Source organism: Drosophila ananassae, chromosome XR (assembly GCF_017639315.1).
Source record: "Drosophila ananassae strain 14024-0371.13 chromosome XR, ASM1763931v2, whole genome shotgun sequence".
NCBI classification, from domain to species: Eukaryota; Metazoa; Arthropoda; class Insecta; order Diptera; family Drosophilidae; genus Drosophila; species Drosophila ananassae.
The window spans coordinates 17,050,566-17,068,829 of NC_057932.1; the positions used below are offsets into that span (position 1 = coordinate 17,050,566).

The window sequence follows — 18,264 nt, forward strand, 5'->3', positions numbered from 1 at the left end:
CGGAAAACTCTTCTCTGTTCGGAAAACATATGGGGGTGTGTGTGTTTTTTGTGAAATAAAAATGTGAAAGGAATATAAGCGAGTGCATAAAAGAGAAATGCCATTGCAATGGCCCCATTTTCAATGCGATGGCGCCATTGATTTACTTTCCCAAGTGCATCACAGAGATCCACCCACTCCCAGACACTCCCGGACACTCCCACCATCTGCCCACTTCCAAGCTAGCCATTAACTAAATTGATTTGAATTTGTTTTTCAAATAAAAATCCACATAACTGAACAAAAAACTGACAGTTGCAGTCACCAAAAATATCCCCGAAACCAGAACCAGAACCAGAACCAGAACAGAAAAAAAAAAAGAAAAGGATATATTCATTACATCGCAGGAGCCACTCCCGATAAGGACGTTCGTTAAAACGAATATATATCCACATATCTGGCTATCGGGATGCTCATATTCCAGCTATTTTTCATAATAAAAACTAAAAGTATTTTGGTTTTTTCATTTTTTTTTCGGCCATCAGTGACAGTTTAAAGCTATTGTATTGGAATTCGGGGCTATGAGTGGCTGTATTTTGGATTTAAAACAAGGATATAGAATTATTACTATAGACTATAGATATAGATAGGATATAGAACTATAGATATCTCTCCAAGCTTAGTTTGAAAGAAACTGTATCTAAACTGTCTCTAAACTTTATTAAATTTTTATTAAAATAACCATATGGGTAATATTTGAAGTTTAAAACAAATTTATTAATTTTTTTAAATTTAAAATTGTTCAAGTTTGATTAAAAAATGCATCAAATACAGTTGTAGGATAACATTTTTTACAGTGTAATTATGAATGATTCAAAAATGATTACAGTTCAAAATGATTTTCAAGGCGCTCTTAGAAGTGTTCTTCTAGAAATTCTTCTACAAATTCTTGTCTTCAGAGGAGAATTCTCAAAAGACGTCTTAGGGAAGCTTCCTTCTCTTCGCTGGACCGGCTTTCTCCCCATCTGTAAGTTCCCTTTTGTATCTGCGTCTTGAATTCTTGAAAGAAATCGAAAAGGTATAAATCCCGTCTATAATGGCCTGCTCAATTTCTATATCTTTAAGGGCGCCTCTCTTCGAGGTATCCAGTTTCTTCTTTTCCTTCTTGATGGCCAAATGACTTGGCTCTTCCTGTACATCCTGGCAGGGCTTCTTCTGGTATGGCTTCGTCCTGGTATCCTTCGCTCTCTTCTCTTCTGTTGGCTTACAACCAAAGCTTCCACTTTCTTCTGCTTTGCTCTTCAGGATATTATCCCGCGAGTCGCTTCGAATCTGTAAAGTAGTTCCCACATCCAGAAACCGGGCTACGGAACCATATACTTTATTCTTATGAGAAGGTTCCTTCTTAATTGTTAAGGTAGTAGGTGTTCTAACTTGCTTTCTATTTTGTAAATTATAATAGTTTATACCACGTTCTTCCGGTTTCAAATATAGAGTACCATAGGAAGATTTTGTTTCTGTTTTTTTAGAGTCACTGCTTTTGGCACGAAAGGGACTGTTAAATTTTACTTCATTTGACGGAGAAAGTTCCTTCTTAATTGCCAATTTATTAGCTAAAGGCGTTACTTTCTTATAAGGATCCATTCTATCCTTTCTAGGAGTAACCATCTTCAGAGTTCTTGCAGAATCTTCTTCATTCGAAGGAGAAGCTTCCTTCTTAATTGCTATTTTATTGGTTGTAGACTGCACCTTCCTCTTATTCTTTGAGTGATGTGCCTTGTCAGGATCTTTATTATCCTTTGAATCAGTGCTCTTTGAAATATTGGCTTTTAAATTCAGAAACTTGGAAGAATCAAGGACTTCCTTTGTGGGAGAAGCCTTCTTTTTAATGGCCAGCTTGTTGGGTCTTACCTGTACGCCCTGATAAGGATGCTGTCTATGGCTTCTGTTCTTCAAAGGATATGTCTTGTCTCTCTGAGAAGCTTCCTCTTCAATAAACACTTCAGGATCTTTGTTATCCTTCAAAGGATTGCCCTCCAAGAAATCATCAAACGAGTTGCTTGGCATTTCCACTGTTATTTCTGCCTTCAAGGACCTAGCCCAGTTGTAGATCTCATCGGTTAAGGATGTGGCTTTCACAGATATTCTCTTCTTTAGTTTTATCTCATTCTGAAAAGGATACTTCTTACCTTTCGCCGCACTGCCCTTCGGAATTTTAATGCTAATTTCCGCATTCACCGACTTGGCCCAGACTACCATCTTCTCTGTAAAGGATTCGGCATCAAGTGTTAGCTTCACCTTACTCCCCTTTGGCTTGAAGTCTTGGCCAGTCTCTTGCTTCATCTTGACCAACAAATCTCTCAGATTCTTCTTGAAGATTTCCTTTTCATTTGGGGCGAAAGAATCGTACCAGTTTTTGAATTCTTTAAGGCTTCTTAGGGTCTGTTGCGACAAGTGTTCAGGAGAGTCAGGAGAGTCTCTGTCCCGATGGTCCCTATTCTTCTCGATATTCTTTCTATCTAGATCCTCTTCTAACTGTACTTCGTCATCGTCATCGATTACTATCACATCGTCGTCTTCTATCGAGTCTAAATCGATAACTTCATCAACTTCGATGGCAAGATCTTCCGCTTTATCGATAACTTCATCATCTAATGCTTCTAATGCCTCTTTTTCCTCATCTTCTACATCTATTGGATAGTGTTTTTTATCGAATGCCCCATAATCCCCCTGTTTTTCACTTAAAATTTTGACTTGTTTATCGAAAAGGAGTGTACCCACGGCAGTGCCGCGTCTTAAATGGCATTTAAGACGGTGATACGACAATGCACCCTTGTACTTGAAAGATTCACCGTGTGTGGGTCGGACATGGCAGGACTCCGTCTTGTATTCCATCTCATTTGACTTAGTTGTGGGTATCGGAACTGGACTTGTGGGTTTCTCCTCTGGGCTCATCAGCTTCTCTATCTTCAGTTTGGTTTGGAGAGGAGCTTCCCTTTTCTTTGGCAAGTTATTTGCAGCTCTGTTCTTATCATTGATATCCTCTAGAGGCTCCTCCTTGAGGTTTCTGTAGTAGGGATAGGCCTCAGGACGTCTGGATGTCTTAGAAACATAATCCTCTTCGTCGTCAGAGTCTGAGGAATCAGAAGAGCCAGGATCAGAAACATAGTTCCTCAAAAGTTGTGCGAAGTATTCCTCCGCAGCTTCTGGCTCCAATAGATCTTCTTGGGGCTCCTGTGGCTTAGGAGACAAATCTAGAGATTCCTCCTTCCATGCCTCTTCTGCTAGCTCCTCGGACGAGGAGAAGTCGATGGAATAGTCAGATTCCCCAGAAGAAGAGTCCTCTTCTTTGGGAATCCTTGCTGGGATAGGGGACCAAAGTATAGGCTCTACAAAGGGATCTAGACGCTCTACCTTGTCAGGTGGGTCCATCTCCTCCTTCTTAACAGAGACATCAGGGATAGGAACTGAAGGCTTCGCGTCCTCCTCCTCAGGATCCTCCTTCTTCAGGATAATGGCATCTCCCAGAGCAGCATCTGCTGGCAAGGCTGTTGAGGCTGAAATGGAAGAGATTAGACCTGAAACAGGACTGGCTACAATCGGACAGTGTTGTGGATGAATCGGAAGGACTCTAAGGACTGCTGACACTTCTCTAATCCCTATACCCTCTGACCTAACTCCTTCCAGACTCTCCTGAACGCTAAGCTTCACAGTGTAGAGTGGCAAGTAGATTTTATTTTCGTCCCGATGCGATTCTTTGTCAGTTGGTCCTGCGAACGAAACAAAAGACTGCCTGATCCTCTTCAGGTTCTGCCACTTCTCAGCATTGGGGGCTTGGCGCCAGAACTCGTTCCGAGCATCCAAGTGCATCTGACGCAGATCCTCGCTAGAAATGAAAACTGCCTCATCGGTGTACTGTTTCTCCAAAAACTCCTTTACTGTCGGACGCTTCTTCTTCTCGTCCTCGCTCAGCGGGACATACTTCCTGGACCTCCTGTACCCCTCGACATTGGTGTAACAGTTCAAAGTAAACCTAGCCTTGGACCCGAAGCCCCTTGGTGGTTCAGGATGAAGGGAGTGCGGCAACGGTCCCCTCGGTAGTGGAATGGAGAAGGGTCTGCCCCGAACTGGTACTGACTGGGGGGGCTGCCTGCGACCTGGATTGCTCTGACCTTGATGGGGAACACGACCATCCAATCGGGCGGCCAAGCGGGGATCGTTCACCCGGCGGCGCCTCGATGGTGGCCCGTTGTCTTGAGAGGACTCCGATGGCAGAGTCTCGAGGTAGAAGCCTGCGGGTCTAGCCGCCACTCGCTGGGGAGGCTGAGGGAGAGATCCTCTGTTGCGCGGAGGCTGCATGGCTGCCGTGTTTGGATTCGAAAGAGACAACAGTCCGGGTCCGGATGAAGTGGATGGTCTTGCGGAAGTTCCCGGAGAAGTGAGAACATTAAGGGCCTGAGAATAGAGGCCCGGATGTGGCAGGATTCCGGCCGGTATCGGAGAGGAGTTTAAAGAATTTGAAGAGGTGGATGATCCAGAGGAGTTATGGCTTGGTTGGACTTGATTGGAGGTCGGCAGAGAATCAACGGAGCCAGGGGAGCTCGGAAGACTCTGCTCTGGCGAGGTGACTATTTGCAAGGCGTTGCTGGACGCGGAACTCGGGAAGGAATCAGGACTACCGCCGCCACGGGCATTGATGGCCTGGAGGAGCTCGAACCAGGTGGGTATGACGGGAACTGCATCGGGCACCACTACCCGGGGAGGCGCTATTGCTTCCGAGGCTTGAAGGAATGGCGGCGAGTCCACTTGAGGCGACGAGTTGGGCGGCGTTTGGGGCGTGGGAGAGTTCAGGATGTGAGGCGGTGGAGTTTGCGGGAAGAATGGTGGGATGACATGTCCAGAGCTGGCCAGGACTTGCGGCGACTCGGGGGGAGTCACGTTTCCGAGGGATCTTGAGAGAGCTTGCGAGGAGCCAGCCAGGATTTGGGTGGCTTGGAGTGGTGGTGGCATGAGATGCCCCGGAATGGAACGATGAGGTACTTGATATGGTGCTATGAGATGGCCAGGATTGGGGAACACCAGATGAGATTTAGTGGATGGGGATCCACTAGCCATAGATCTTGCTCGAGAAGCTCCAGCCACGACGGGCGGAGGAGGAGTTGATGGCGAGAAGAGATGCCCCAGAAGATTGCCCAGGGGGAAAGCTTGATGAGATCCTGCTGAAGATCTTGCTTGAGAAGATCCAGCCACGACTTGATGGAGTGGACTTGGACTCCCTGGAGGATAAGGAACTTGAAATGGCGGAACAGGATGCCCAGAGTGGCCCATTTGCAAGGATGTTGCTTGAGAAGATCCTGCCACGACGGGAGGAGGTGGAGTTGTTGCTGGAAGGAAATGCCCAGGATGGGGGAGGACCAGATGTGATCCTGAAGGAGTTACAAACCCAAGAGGTGGGGGTGGAGGAGGCTGTGATGGGGAAGCAAGGGGTCCTGATCCTGCACCTGAAGCACCAATCGGCTCGTCCACCCTTTCCCCAGTAGCCCCAACATTCTTAATACTATTGGCCGACTGGGAGTCCTCCTTCTTCCTGGCGCTCCTTCGAAGGGTGCGGGGTGTGGCGAGTTCCGCAGCCGCTGGGGCTGATCCCCGGTCGTAGGCCTTTTTCTCCTCCTCGGACAGAAAGCTCCTGCCCAGCCGCATCGTCCAGCGCGGCGTCCGCTCTGAAGGAATAAGTGAATATAAGTACTTGCGATCGTGCCGTTTCATGGCGACCTTACGGGTTTTCTTGACGCCACCACCCCTCCTCGCTGACCTGCGCTGCGTGGCGCCCGGTCTGCGGCGACCGCCGGCCAGCCTCGGCCGATGGGCTCGTCTTGCCCGATTCTCTCCTCTTGGCCGATCCTGTCTAGGTTGGGGCGGATTAGCCGGAGCGGGCGGCGCCGATTGTGGGGGATTCCTTGGCCTTGGCGCGTTTGCCGCCGGCTTCACCAAGAGCCTCTTCCGCAAACGCTCGGAGCGACGAACCGGAAGTCGGACAACCGGAAGTCGGGGAGCTTTTCGAGGCTTGGCTTTGGGCTTCGGCTTCGGTCCTGGTCCCGGTCCTGGTCCTGGTCCTGGTTTGGGTTTATCGGTCGGGGGCTTCGGCTTATCGGTTGGGGGTTTGGACTTATCGGCTCCTGCCTTCGGTTTATCGGCCGATGGCTTGGGTTTGGAGTTATCGGCAAAGGGATTCTTGACCCCCGATGGCTTTGCTGGCTTCTCGGCAAAGGTGCTTGGGCCACTAGCCTGCCTGGCGGTCATGGATCGGGTGAATCGGGTGTATCGGTCGCCGGAACTCACAATTCCGGTGCTGGTCGACGGCATGTCCGGATCAATGGGTACAGGAGGAGCACTAATGGGCGCAGAAGCCCCACCAGAGTTGCCACTCATTAGCTTAGGATGAGCACCAGCAGCGTTGCCACTTATGGCCGCAGAAGCACCAGCAGCGTTGCCACTCACAGGCATAGAAGCACCGGCAGCAGAGTTGCCACCCATGGGACCACCACCTGCAGCGTTGCCACCTGGCCACTGGCGTCCCCTGGCCGGAGGCTTATTCTTCTGCCGAGTCATGTTCTGCCGAGTCATGTTCTGCGGCGTTTGGTTTCCACGATTCTTGTTCCAGCCGTTCTGCTTCTTCGGCTTGTAACGGTTGTCGCGCTTGTCCGCCGACCGGCAGTGGACCTTCCTGCCGCGCAACTCGTGCGGATTAGAGGCGATGGCACTGCGCATGGAGCCGCTGTTCCGGAAGTGGACGATCGCATAGCCAGAGTCGTCCTTGCCGCGGCGCACTGTCACCCGCTCCAGAGGCCCGAACCGGCAAAAGTATTCAAATACCTCCCGATGCCCGGTGGCCGGATCCAGGCCGGGCAGGAAAATGCTCCGCAACTCATCATCGTTCTCGGCACGACCAGCATTGGCCACTCCGTGGGGCATGAGGGGCGAGCGCTGGAATTGGCTATAATTGGAACCTATTTTTGGGGGGGAGCAGTTGGGATGGTTGGAAGGCATTTGGGAAGAAAAAAATATTGTCAAGGGAAGCCCAAAAAAAAAACAAAAACAAAAAAAAAAAAAGAAATCCAACCTAACCTAAAAGTTCTAGAATCTAGATTCCTACGGAAACTCACCTTCTGCCTGCATGCGACGATTCATGGAATAGTTGGAGTTCCGGAAACGACGTGGCGGTGGCGGTGGCGGTTCCGCCATCGGCTGAAAGCCGCCACGAGTATGAGCCCCTCCGTGGGCGGCAAATGGATTCATGGAACGAGCCGGACCCGGACCTGGACCCGGATTGGGACCAGGATTAGGACCCGGGCTAGGACTTGGATTCGGCATCACGTTCTCATTACCAAACGAATCTCCTAGATCGGAATTTTTGTCACAAAACTTTCAGCCAGAATCGAATAAAAAAGAAAGGAAAACCCCCAGAAGTTTTTTTTGGAAAAACTTACCATCTGGTGGTCGGACTGAGTTTCGCAAACACCTCTCCGGCGGAGGACCATCGAAATGGCCTTCGAAACCCGGAAGATTCATTTCGGAACGCGGCACTACTAGGTCTTTCAAAGAACCCAACTCACTCCAAGGCTTATTGTCAGACATTTCTGGTTATTTTCACAAACTTTTCACTTTCTTAGCTTTTTTTTTTGGGTTTTACTTGTGATTCGGTCTAGGACTGAAGGCGAAGTGAAGGAATTTCCAGCTTTCCGGCGACAGGTCAGAAGAAAGGGAATATGGCCGACCCAGAGGTGATTTTTTTGAGAAATGCCAAGTCGGCCAAGGCACACTTTCAGTGTTTTTTTCTAGTATTTTTTGGTATATTCTTTTTGGCAATCAATGAAATATTGTTTTATTTCTTGATTGGAGAAAGTTTAAAAAGACTTTTGGGATTAAAACATTGCTTATTTCATTTTTATATCAATAATAATTAAGATTTTGAACAAAAATGTTTAAAATTGGATAGAAAATCCTGAAGCAAAGAAGCTTATTTATCTTTTTTAAGCAAAATAGGGGTAGATTTCATAAATATTTGGTTTCTAAAAGCTGATCTTCAAGTTTTTTATAAGCATGTTCTACTTATAAATCATATAACCTTCTTAAAACCTAAAATTTATAGGCACTTAAGCTCTGTTTTAGATTTTAGTAACTAAGATCTCTACTTTCTAAGCTTCCAAGCGAAATATTTACTTGTAACTCATAAAAAACAATAAAAGAATATTATTTATTGAATTAAATCAATCATTAAATTTAATAAAAAATACTATTTAATAACACTCATAATATAATATATCCCTAATAATCCCTTAAACTCAAAAGACGTCAAATATAATGTAAAAAGGTAGTATTTTTAAATCAAAACCAATTTTAATCAAAAATGCTGACCATAAACGGAGATTTAAAAAAAAAAAAGTGTTGCACAGTGACTTAAAACACTTTATCAACACTTATTTAGCACTATGTTAGCTGATGTACAGTTAACATTAGCTTTCTCTGCTAAAATCGATATATCCAGTGTTGTAAAGTGATTTACAAGACATAGTTCTCACAATTTTGACAGTTGAGACTGCAGACATTAGTTTTCTTCGTTTAATTTCAAGGTTTTTCCGGATTTTTTTTGTATTTTCTTCTAATTTTGTTCGCCCCTCGAGAGGCAGACACCTCCACCCACCGCCCACTGGCTTGTAAACACTTTACTAAAGAGTTCATTTCCGTTTGCCGTTTCGCATGCCACAAAAAAAAACAAAGAAAAGGATAAAATCCGGGGGATATAATAAAGAACACAAGAGAGAAGACCCGAGAAGCCACCAAGAACTGAAGACAGAAAAGTGTGGTTGCCACAAGAGGGGGCTTTACGTGTGTGTGTGTGTGTGCGAGGGGGCGTGGCATGCTTAGTTAGCTTTGCCCCTTTGACCGCATAGAGCTCCTGGATTCAGGATGTGCAGGATGTGCTGGATTCAGCATCATACCAGTGTCCTTTTTGCCAGGAATATTCAACTGGCTTCTGAATCCAGGAGTCCAGGAGTCCAGGACCTGTCTCCGGTTCGTTGGGGGCGCAAGGATATTTAAAAATTCTTTTGTGCCCGCTCCTCTGGTTGCCGCATTTTCATTTAGTTTGCATTATGTTTTAAATTGTCGCACTTGGCGCAGGACACTCAAATGCACTGAAAGAAAATGTGGCAACTAAGATGGATTTTTAAAGGAGAATGTGAGTTTTTAAAATCTATTTATTTTAAAGCTTAAAATATAATTTATTTAAATTTTATTAAATTTATTACATTTATTAAAATTTTTTATTTCTCAACTAAACATCCCCCTTTTTCTCTCACTGTTTTGCACTCAATGACACATACTTAATGAGCTACAACAGAGCGTGTTGCACTTTCCTCTCCTCTCCCCCCCATTGCCGTTTGGACTGGACCACTTTGACCCCTGACCCCCCATCCTTACTCCTTGTCACTTTTAGATGCAATGCAGACATCATCGCCAAACAACTCTCATTTGCCTTCCCAGGACTCTGAACGAGAATACCTGCCTGGCCGGCCAGGCTTTACAAAAGAGTCCTCCTCTTCTTAGATTATTTGTTTTGGTTTTCGTTACTGGAAATTAGTTATTATAATTAACAGAAAATAAGGAAAGCATTGAGACAAATAATAAATTCTAAAAGATAATGGTGGTTGGGATGGCAGATAATCGAAGCATTCGGGGATTTCAAATTGGGAAATCTTGTAAAGGAAAGGAACTCCAAATGACCAGGATCGAAGGCTATATCTTTTCCAATTCCTATCCGATTCTCAAGAGGGATACCTTAAAAGGTTCGTGGAACGATTCTCCGTCGATCTGCATCAAAATCTGGCAACGAAATATTTTTTCGATTTTTCGCAAAATTTCCTGGGGGTCCCCTTCAAAATTTTTAAAAATTCATGGGATGCCCCATATGACCCCGATCGAAGGCTATATCTTTGCCAATTCCTATTCGATTCTCAAGAGGGATGCCTTAAAAGATTCGTGGAACGATTCTCCGTCGATCTGCATCAAAATCTGGCAACGAAATATTTTTTCGATTTTTTCCAAAATTTCCGGGGGGTCCCCTTCAAAATTTTTAAAAATTCATGGGATGCCCCATATGACCCCGATCGAAGGCTATATCTTTTCCAATTCCTATCCGATTCTCAAGAGGGATACCTTAAAAGGTTCGTGGAACGATTCTCCGTCGATCTGCATCAAAATCTGGCAACGAAATATTTTTTCGATTTTTTCCAAAATTTCCTGGGGGTCCCCTTCAAAATTTTTAAATATGCATGGGATGCCCCATATGACCCCGATCGAAGGCTATATCTTTTCCAATTCCTTTCCGATTCTCAAGAGGGATACCTTAAAAGATTCGTAGAACGATTCTCCGTCGATCTGCATCAAAATCTGGCAATGAAATATTTTTTCGATTTTTTCCAAAATTTCCTGGGGGTCCCCTTCAAAATTTTTAAAAATTCATGGGATGCCCCATATGACCCCGATCGAAGGCTATATCTTTTCCAATTCCTTTCCGATTCTCAAGAGGGATACCTTAAAAGATTCGTGGAACGATTCTCCGTCGATCTGCATCAAAATCTGGCAACGAAATATTTTTTCGATTTTTCGCAAAATTTCCTGGGGTCCCCTTCAAAATTTTTAAAAATTCATGGGATGCCCCATATGACCCCGATCGAAGGCTATATCTTTTCCAATTCCTATCCGATTCTCAAGAGGGATACCTTAAAAGGTTCGTGGAACGATTCTCCGTCGATCTGCATCAAAATCTGGCAACGAAATATTTTTTCGATTTTTTCCAAAATTTCCTGGGGGTCCCCTTCAAAATTTTTAAAAATTCATGGGATGCCCCACATGACCCCGATCGAAGGCTATATCTTTTCCAATTCCTTTCCGATTCTCAAGAGGGATACCTTAAAAGATTCGTGGAACGATTCTCCATCGATCTGCATCAAAATCTGGCAACGAAATATTTTTTCGATTTTTTGCAAAATTTCCTGGGGGTCCCCTTCAAAATTTTTAAAAATTCATGGATGCCCCATATGACCCCGATCGAAGGCTATATCTTTTCCAATTCCTATCCGATTCTCAAGAGGGATACCTTAAAAGGTTCGTGGAACGATTCTCCGTCGATCTGCATCAAAATCTGGCAACGAAATATTTTTTCGATTTTTTCCAAAATTTCCTGGGGGTCCCCTTCAAAATTTTTAAATATGCATGGGATGCCCCATATGACCCCGATCGAAGGCTATATCTTTTCCAATTCCTTTCCGATTCTCAAGAGGGATACCTTAAAAGATTCGTAGAACGATTCTCCGTCGATCTGCATCAAAATCTGGCAATGAAATATTTTTTCGATTTTTTCCAAAATTTCCTGGGGGTCCCCTTCAAAATTTTTAAAAATTCATGGGATGCCCCATATGACCCCGATCGAAGGCTATATCTTTTCCAATTCCTTTCCGATTCTCAAGAGGGATACCTTAAAAGATTCGTGGAACGATTCTCCGTCGATCTGCATCAAAATCTGGCAACGAAATATTTTTTCGATTTTTCGCAAAATTTCCTGGGGTCCCCTTCAAAATTTTTAAAAATTCATGGGATGCCCCATATGACCCCGATCGAAGGCTATATCTTTTCCAATTCCTATCCGATTCTCAAGAGGGATACCTTAAAAGGTTCGTGGAACGATTCTCCGTCGATCTGCATCAAAATCTGGCAACGAAATATTTTTTCGATTTTTTCCAAAATTTCCTGGGGGTCCCCTTCAAAATTTTTAAAAATTCATGGGATGCCCCACATGACCCCGATCGAAGGCTATATCTTTTCCAATTCCTTTCCGATTCTCAAGAGGGATACCTTAAAAGATTCGTGGAACGATTCTCCATCGATCTGCATCAAAATCTGGCAACGAAATATTTTTTCGATTTTTTGCAAAATTTCCTGGGGGTCCCCTTCAAAATTTTTAAAAATTCATGGATGCCCCATATGACCCCGATCGAAGGCTATATCTTTTCCAATTCCTTTCCGATTCTCAAGAGGGATACCTTAAAAGACTCGTGGAACGATTCTCCATCGATCTGCATCAAAATCTGGCAACGAAATATTTTTTCGATTTTTTGCAAAATTTCCTGGGGGTCCCCTTCAAAATTTTTAAAAATTCATGGATGCCCCATATGACCCCGATCGAAGGCTATATCTTTTCCAATTCCTTTCCGATTCTCAAGAGGGATACCTTAAAAGATTCGTGGAACGATTCTCCATCGATCTGCATCAAAATCTGGCAACGAAATATTTTTTCGATTTTTTGCAAAATTTCCTGGGGGTCCCCTTCAAAATTTTTAAAAATTCATGGATGCCCCATATGACCCCGATCGAAGGCTATATCTTTTCCAATTCCTTTCCGATTCTCAAGAGGGATACCTTAAAAGACTCGTGGAACGATTCTCCATCGATCTGCATCAAAATCTGGCAACGAAATATTTTTTCGATTTTTTGCAAAATTTCCTGGGGGTCCCCTTCAAAATTTTTAAAAATTCATGGGACGCCCCATATGACCCCGATCGAAGGCTATATCTTTGCCAATTCTTATCCGATTCTCAAGAGGGATATCTCGAATGATTTGTATATCGAGGAAGATGTCTCCAGGACACTCTTATGCAAACCCCACTTCTTTAAAGTAACCCCATTCCGAGACGAAGAAAATGTAGAATTTCAGCTGAATCAGCGGCTAATAATCCCCAAGAAGGACCCAAAAAGGATGTGGAGGGGGTAATGCCGCACCGGGTAGGTAAATTGGAGGGTCCTTGCACCTTAAGGCCAACTTTTGCGTGAGCCAGGGCCGGCCCGGGGGGTCGGGAGGTCGGGAGGTCGGGTCGCACTAAATATATATGTCTCGTGAGCCATTTAAGCTCATTAAGGGCATCAATTTGGTAGAAAATCCCCCGGTTGTGAGGCAAGTAAATTGTTAATTTTAAACCCCCTTACATATTTATTTTTATTTTTTTTTTGCAACTTTAGCAAATTTTGTGGTTTTGGGGAACAAGGTCCCCCCCTTTGCTTTTTTATTGGCCGAGCAGGTGACACCCCGATTTCCGTTACTTTCGGGCAATTAAATTCAATTTCTTGTGTTTTTTTTTTTTGAGGGGGTGGGTGACCCGAAATAAAAAATATAAAAAAATAAATAAATATGTGGGAAATATATGGTTCATATGGATAAGTACATGTTGTTGCATCCACGGACAAGAATAAGAAATTGAAATCCATAAAGCGCAGCAGCCATAACAAAAAGGAGAGAAAGAAAATGAAAAAGAAAGGAAAAATGGAGGAGAGAGAGGAAAGAAAAACGCGAAATGAATTTCACTTGAAATGTGAAAACATAAAAATTGTTTATGACTTCCGCTACGTTGCCTGCATCTGTCTGCCTTTGTCTGTCGGCTTCTTTTTTTCTCAGTGTGTGTGTGTGTGTGTGAAAGGACTTTTTGTGGGAGGAGCCAAATAAAAAAAAACAATCAAAAAATAAAACCAGGGCTAGCCTGGAAAAAATGGACTAAGAGACTGCACTACTATATCACTTCTTTAAAAATAATATATATATTTTTAGAGATGGCACAATTATCGATATATTTATGAGAAAAAAAAACATGGCGACCGTGACAAGAGGTTGTCTCTAACTTTTAATAATTTGAATTATATAAAAATTATATAAAAAATTAATAATTAAATTATAGAACATGATTAATAATTAATTAAATAGTAATATGATTAAATAAATCATAAATAGAATAGAATATTAAACAGAGAGCCCCTCAGAACAAGGAAAATTAAACATTATGTATTTTTGAAGTTTATTTTTAAGGAAATATTGAACAAAAAATGTATAAAAAATTAATAAAGAAATTATAGAATATGATAAAAAAAATTATTAAATAATAATATTATTAATTAAATCATAAATAGAACAAATTTTAAATAGGAAACCCCTCAGAACAAGGAAAAATTAATGAATTTGTTGTTTGAAGTTTATTTTAAAGAAAATATTTAATAAAAAATAATAAATATTCCACAAAAAATGAATAAATAAATTATAGAACACGATTAATAAATAATTAAATAATAATTTAAATAAATAATTTATAAATAGAACAAATATTAAATAGAAAACCCCTCAGAACAAGGAAAATTAAATCCCCCTCCTATATCCAGAAACTATATCCCTAATAATCAACAGGATATCGAACCCTTTATAAGCTCAACTGATCATATCTGCTCTCAGCTTTTAATCAACCGATTCCCTTTCGCCAAACAATAGAATCCTTGGAATGGAGCTTCCCATTGAATGCTTTGAATGGCAAGTGGCGGTGGCCAAACATTCGTTCGAGCACTCACCTGTCCGTCAGGTGGTATGCATTGCATGTTGCCAGGTATTCCCCGGCCCTCCCCTCTCCTATACCATCTGTATGTCCCGAAAATGCTATCCTTCCTCCCTCCCCCGCCGCACATTTACTTTCCTCCAAACGGAGTTCTTTCGGTTTGTTCCGGCTTATTGCAATTTGCAGCGTTGAATGTTTCATTTAAGGTTCGCACAGCGGTTGGTCCTTCGACACACAACACACACAACACACACAACACACACACACACCCATCCACACACATCCACCCTCTACCCCTTGCCCTTTTTTTCGCATCCTCTCCTTCAGCCACATGTCCTGGTCCAGTGGTCCAGTTTTGTGGGGCTAGAGATGGCACAATTATCGATAATTATGAGAAATAAATATGGCGACCATGACAGGAGCGTCTATTTTACTTCTTATAATTGTTTTTAGCTTTTAGTTTAAAGTTTAAGGCTTCTAATTTGTTAAATATAAACTCCAATTCATAAATATTTTCTATTTTCTTCAAATAATTATGAAATTTGATAGAAAAGTGCCCTAAGAACAAACATGGCGACCGTGACAAGGGCTTCTACTTTACTTTAAATAATATTTTGAGCTTTTAGTTTAAAGTTTTAGGCTTCTAATTTGTAAAATATAAACTCCAATTCATAGATTTTATGTTTCTTTTTCCAAAAAATAAAAAATCTATAAGGAAAGTGCCCTAAAACTACTTTAATCCTTGCATTTTCAAACAAACATCTCTAGTGAAGGGCCACCTCGTATGGCGGTGCAATATGGAACGAATGGGTGGCTCTGGGATGGTCGCCTGGGTGGTGATGCGTTGTTGCCTGACGACGCGACAATGCCATATACCAGTGGCATCAACCACCCAACCACCCACCACTACCGCTGCCGCCTCATTCTGTTCCGAGTTCCCAGTTTGAGTTTGAGTTTGTCGCTCTGCTGCTTTCAACCAAAAATAGCCGCATGCAATTGATTACAGCAAACGAATGAATGGAGGAGCAAACGGCTAACCGGAAAACAGAGCCAGTTTCCAGGGAGCTACTAGTAGTAGTAGTAGTAGGAGGAGGAGGATGAGTAGGTAGTAGCTGCTCCAACGGCCCCATTCGATATTTGAATGGAGGATGCTGCGAATTATAATCGAAATAATGCACATCAGCTCGTTCCCCTGGCTAGCTGGCTTAAGGACAGGGACTTGCAAGGATGCTTCAAGGATTTGCTTTCCACATAAAACTATTTTAGATTTAATTTTTAGAAGAGTTTTTTATGGCGACCGTGACTAAAGTTATTCTATTTCATAAATTCCAGTATTTCTCTCCAAGGATTTTAGTTTTTTTGATCCAACTGATACCAGATTTAAATAAGCCAGATACATATGTTTAAATGGCAACAAAAAATTGCTTATAAATAAATAAAACAAAAAAAAAAAGATAAAAACATTGAGACGGCAAACATAAATTAATCAGCTTTGCCATTTTCACAACAAATTGTTATTAATTCGCTCAGCCGTAATTAAAATGTGAGCCAAGTGCCGATGAAAAGCCATGACTCTGAGTCTCAGTCTGAGTATGAGTATGAGTGTGTGAGTGTGAGTGTGAGTGTGAGTGTGAGTGTGAGTGTGAGTGTGAGTGTGGGTAATGGCGTATATGTGTGAATGAGTGCCATTTTAAGCGATTGCAATTCAAAGCAATTCAATTCAGAGCCATAAAATGCGCCCCAAGACGATGCTGATGTCGATTCTGATGCCATAATGCCTTAATCGCTCGACGGAAACGGAAGTCGTACACATACATACCATATAGAGAAGTATATATGTACTCAACCCAATGGCAGCCAGTCGGGAGCGGCATACAAATGTAATTAAGATCGATTATATGCCTTCCTGTGTACTCGCAACTTAAATCATTTAGAGCTTCTCGGCAACCCACCACCACCACCACCGCTCTAAAAATAATTAAATCAACTGGCAGCAGCCACACGCCGTCACAGATTCTTTGATTTTTCTTTTTTATTATTAACTGGTTGTGGAAATTGTGTGGCTTTTTAGGGAAAATTTGCCTTTTTTTTCATCAATTTTTGAGTTAATTAAGGGGGAAAGAGACCAACTAGTAATAGTTTATTTATTTATATTTTATTTGATTTATTTAAAAGAGAGTTGAGGGTTTGGGGTTATCCCTTCTATATCCCCTTTATTCATTTAGAAGCCTTTTAAATTTTTATTCATTTTCGATTGTCAGTTATCCTGGCTTCATTCTCAAATACTTAATGCCTTTCTCTCTCCGCCCCCCCTTTTTTTTTTTGAAGGACTGCCTACCGTCTAAGGACCAAGGATCTAGGCCTGGGTCACATGGGAACCGGAAACAAAAGGAAAAAATACGCAGCAGGATTGGCTGGATGAACATTTTGGGTTTCAGGATCCGTTTTTTTTGTTTTTTTTGCCGGTGGATAGGGCGACGTAACGACCATCATTTGTTGCAAAATGATGTATAATTTAATACCCGCAAAGCCAACTCCCCAATGGCAGCCCCCCCTTGGTGTATTGTGTGTGTGTGTGTTTGAGTGTGTGGTGTATGTGGGTATGTGTGTATGATGTGTGCTTGTGTTAGTGACCTCCAAAACAAGCCAAAACCGGGTGAAGTCAACATTGTACTCCACTTCACATCTCGCTGCCATTTCATCTTCTCCGTCGTCTTCGGGAACTGGCAAGTCCTCCGCTCTCCACTACCACCCCCCCTTCTATATCTCCCCTGCCCAACAATATATATTCCGCATCCACATCCTGGACCCAGCCACGGACCACTAACGCGTCCCCAATGGGCAGCCAACAAAAACCGAGCACATGTGTGTATAAAAAACACACCACCCACACCCCACCCACACCCCACGCAACACCACCCACTCCCCCACCCCTCCCCCTATCGAGGTGTGGGGCAAAGAAACTCACTGAGTACTCGTGCATTTAGTGAATACACTCTAAGAAAATATATACTTATTCTTGGTAGAGTTCTTAGAAGGTGAAATGGGATGAGTTGGAGGTGAATTTGAAGCAAGAAGGTATAATATTTCAAGACATTATCAAAATATTTAAATATATGTATGTCTAATAACTATATTTATTTATAAAATACATTTTTATTAAATTTATTATATTATATTATTTATTTTTTTATTTTTAGCCTAGCCTAGAAGCCTAGAAAAATATTTAAATAAAATAATATAGTCAATTAAATATTGTTAATAAATGATTAATTCAATACATTATTATTTTATAATAAAAACCTTAAATATTAATACTAATAATAAATAATATAAAAGAATAATTATTCTCCGAGTGGAGTAGTTGCCTATCGTGTTGGAGGAGCGAAGGAGGCTGTCTGGTGTTAAGGGGGCCAGGATGCTGGCTAGAGAGTGGAGCCAGCAGGGTGTCAGGGAAGGCAACTGGGAGCGGGATGTTAAGGCTATAGGTATCGGGGCTACAGGGGCCACGCCCGGCGGTTGTTTAACTCGAGTGCTGCACATAATTCATGTGTCCACTTGCAATTTTTCGTTTGCTGCGACATTGTTATGCTGGCCATGTTGTAAAAACGCCAAAAACAAAAGGGAGTCATGCCCAAAAAAAAAAATAGAAAGCAAAGAAGGAAATCAGAAAAAGCCCGGCACAAAAAACACAAAAAAACAAAAAAAAAGAAAGAAAGCCAACATCCAACGTACAAAATCCAAAAACTTGCAGGACGACGTGTGCGAGAGACTTTATATGCCATTATTAGTGTGTTAGAAGAGTGCCTTTCGCATACATTGTAGAGGGGGTGGTGGTGGGGGTGTGGCCAAGGCCGGT

The 18,264-nt window shown here is 42.6% G+C and overlaps 1 protein-coding gene and 1 long non-coding RNA gene across 5 annotated transcripts in view; both read right to left on the reverse strand.

Moving 5' to 3' along the window:
- LOC26515542 overlaps positions 1 to 18,264 on the reverse strand; it is a 171,768-nt gene that overhangs the window by 58,065 nt on the left and 95,439 nt on the right. The window lies entirely within an intron of this gene.
- On the reverse strand, positions 785 to 7,770 carry LOC6505138 (serine/arginine repetitive matrix protein 2). Of its 4 annotated transcripts, none has more exons than XM_032451994.2 (4): positions 7,467 to 7,770; positions 7,143 to 7,376; positions 5,757 to 6,986; positions 785 to 5,699 (listed from the first exon to the last, which is right to left on the reverse strand). In XM_032451994.2, the coding sequence occupies exons 1-4, from the start codon at positions 7,612 to 7,614 to the stop codon at positions 961 to 963; spliced, it is 6,351 nt and encodes a 2,116-aa protein (XP_032307885.1). In that variant the 5' UTR covers positions 7,615 to 7,770; the 3' UTR covers positions 785 to 960. The 4 variants fall into 4 exon arrangements, with proteins under 4 accessions (XP_032307885.1, XP_032307886.1, XP_044573371.1 ...); XM_032451995.2 differs by having other exon boundaries at positions 785 to 2,111; positions 2,169 to 6,986; XM_044717436.1 differs by having other exon boundaries at positions 785 to 1,791; positions 1,891 to 6,986.

What these genes read in the sequence shown, in the direction of transcription:
- LOC6505138 (XM_032451993.2), bottom strand. Translation starts at nt 7,614, where the DNA reads ATGTCTGACAATAAGCCTTGGAGTGAGTTGGGTTCTTTGAAAGACCTA. An exon ending in CTCAGTCCGACCACCAGATG is followed by an intron (nt 7,377 to 7,466) that starts GTAAGTTTTTCC and finishes ATTCCGATCTAG; the next exon opens with GAGATTCGTTTGGTAATGAG. An exon ending in TCGTCGCATGCAGGCAGAAG is followed by an intron (nt 6,987 to 7,142) that starts GTGAGTTTCCGT and finishes CCCCAAAAATAG; the next exon opens with GTTCCAATTATAGCCAATTC.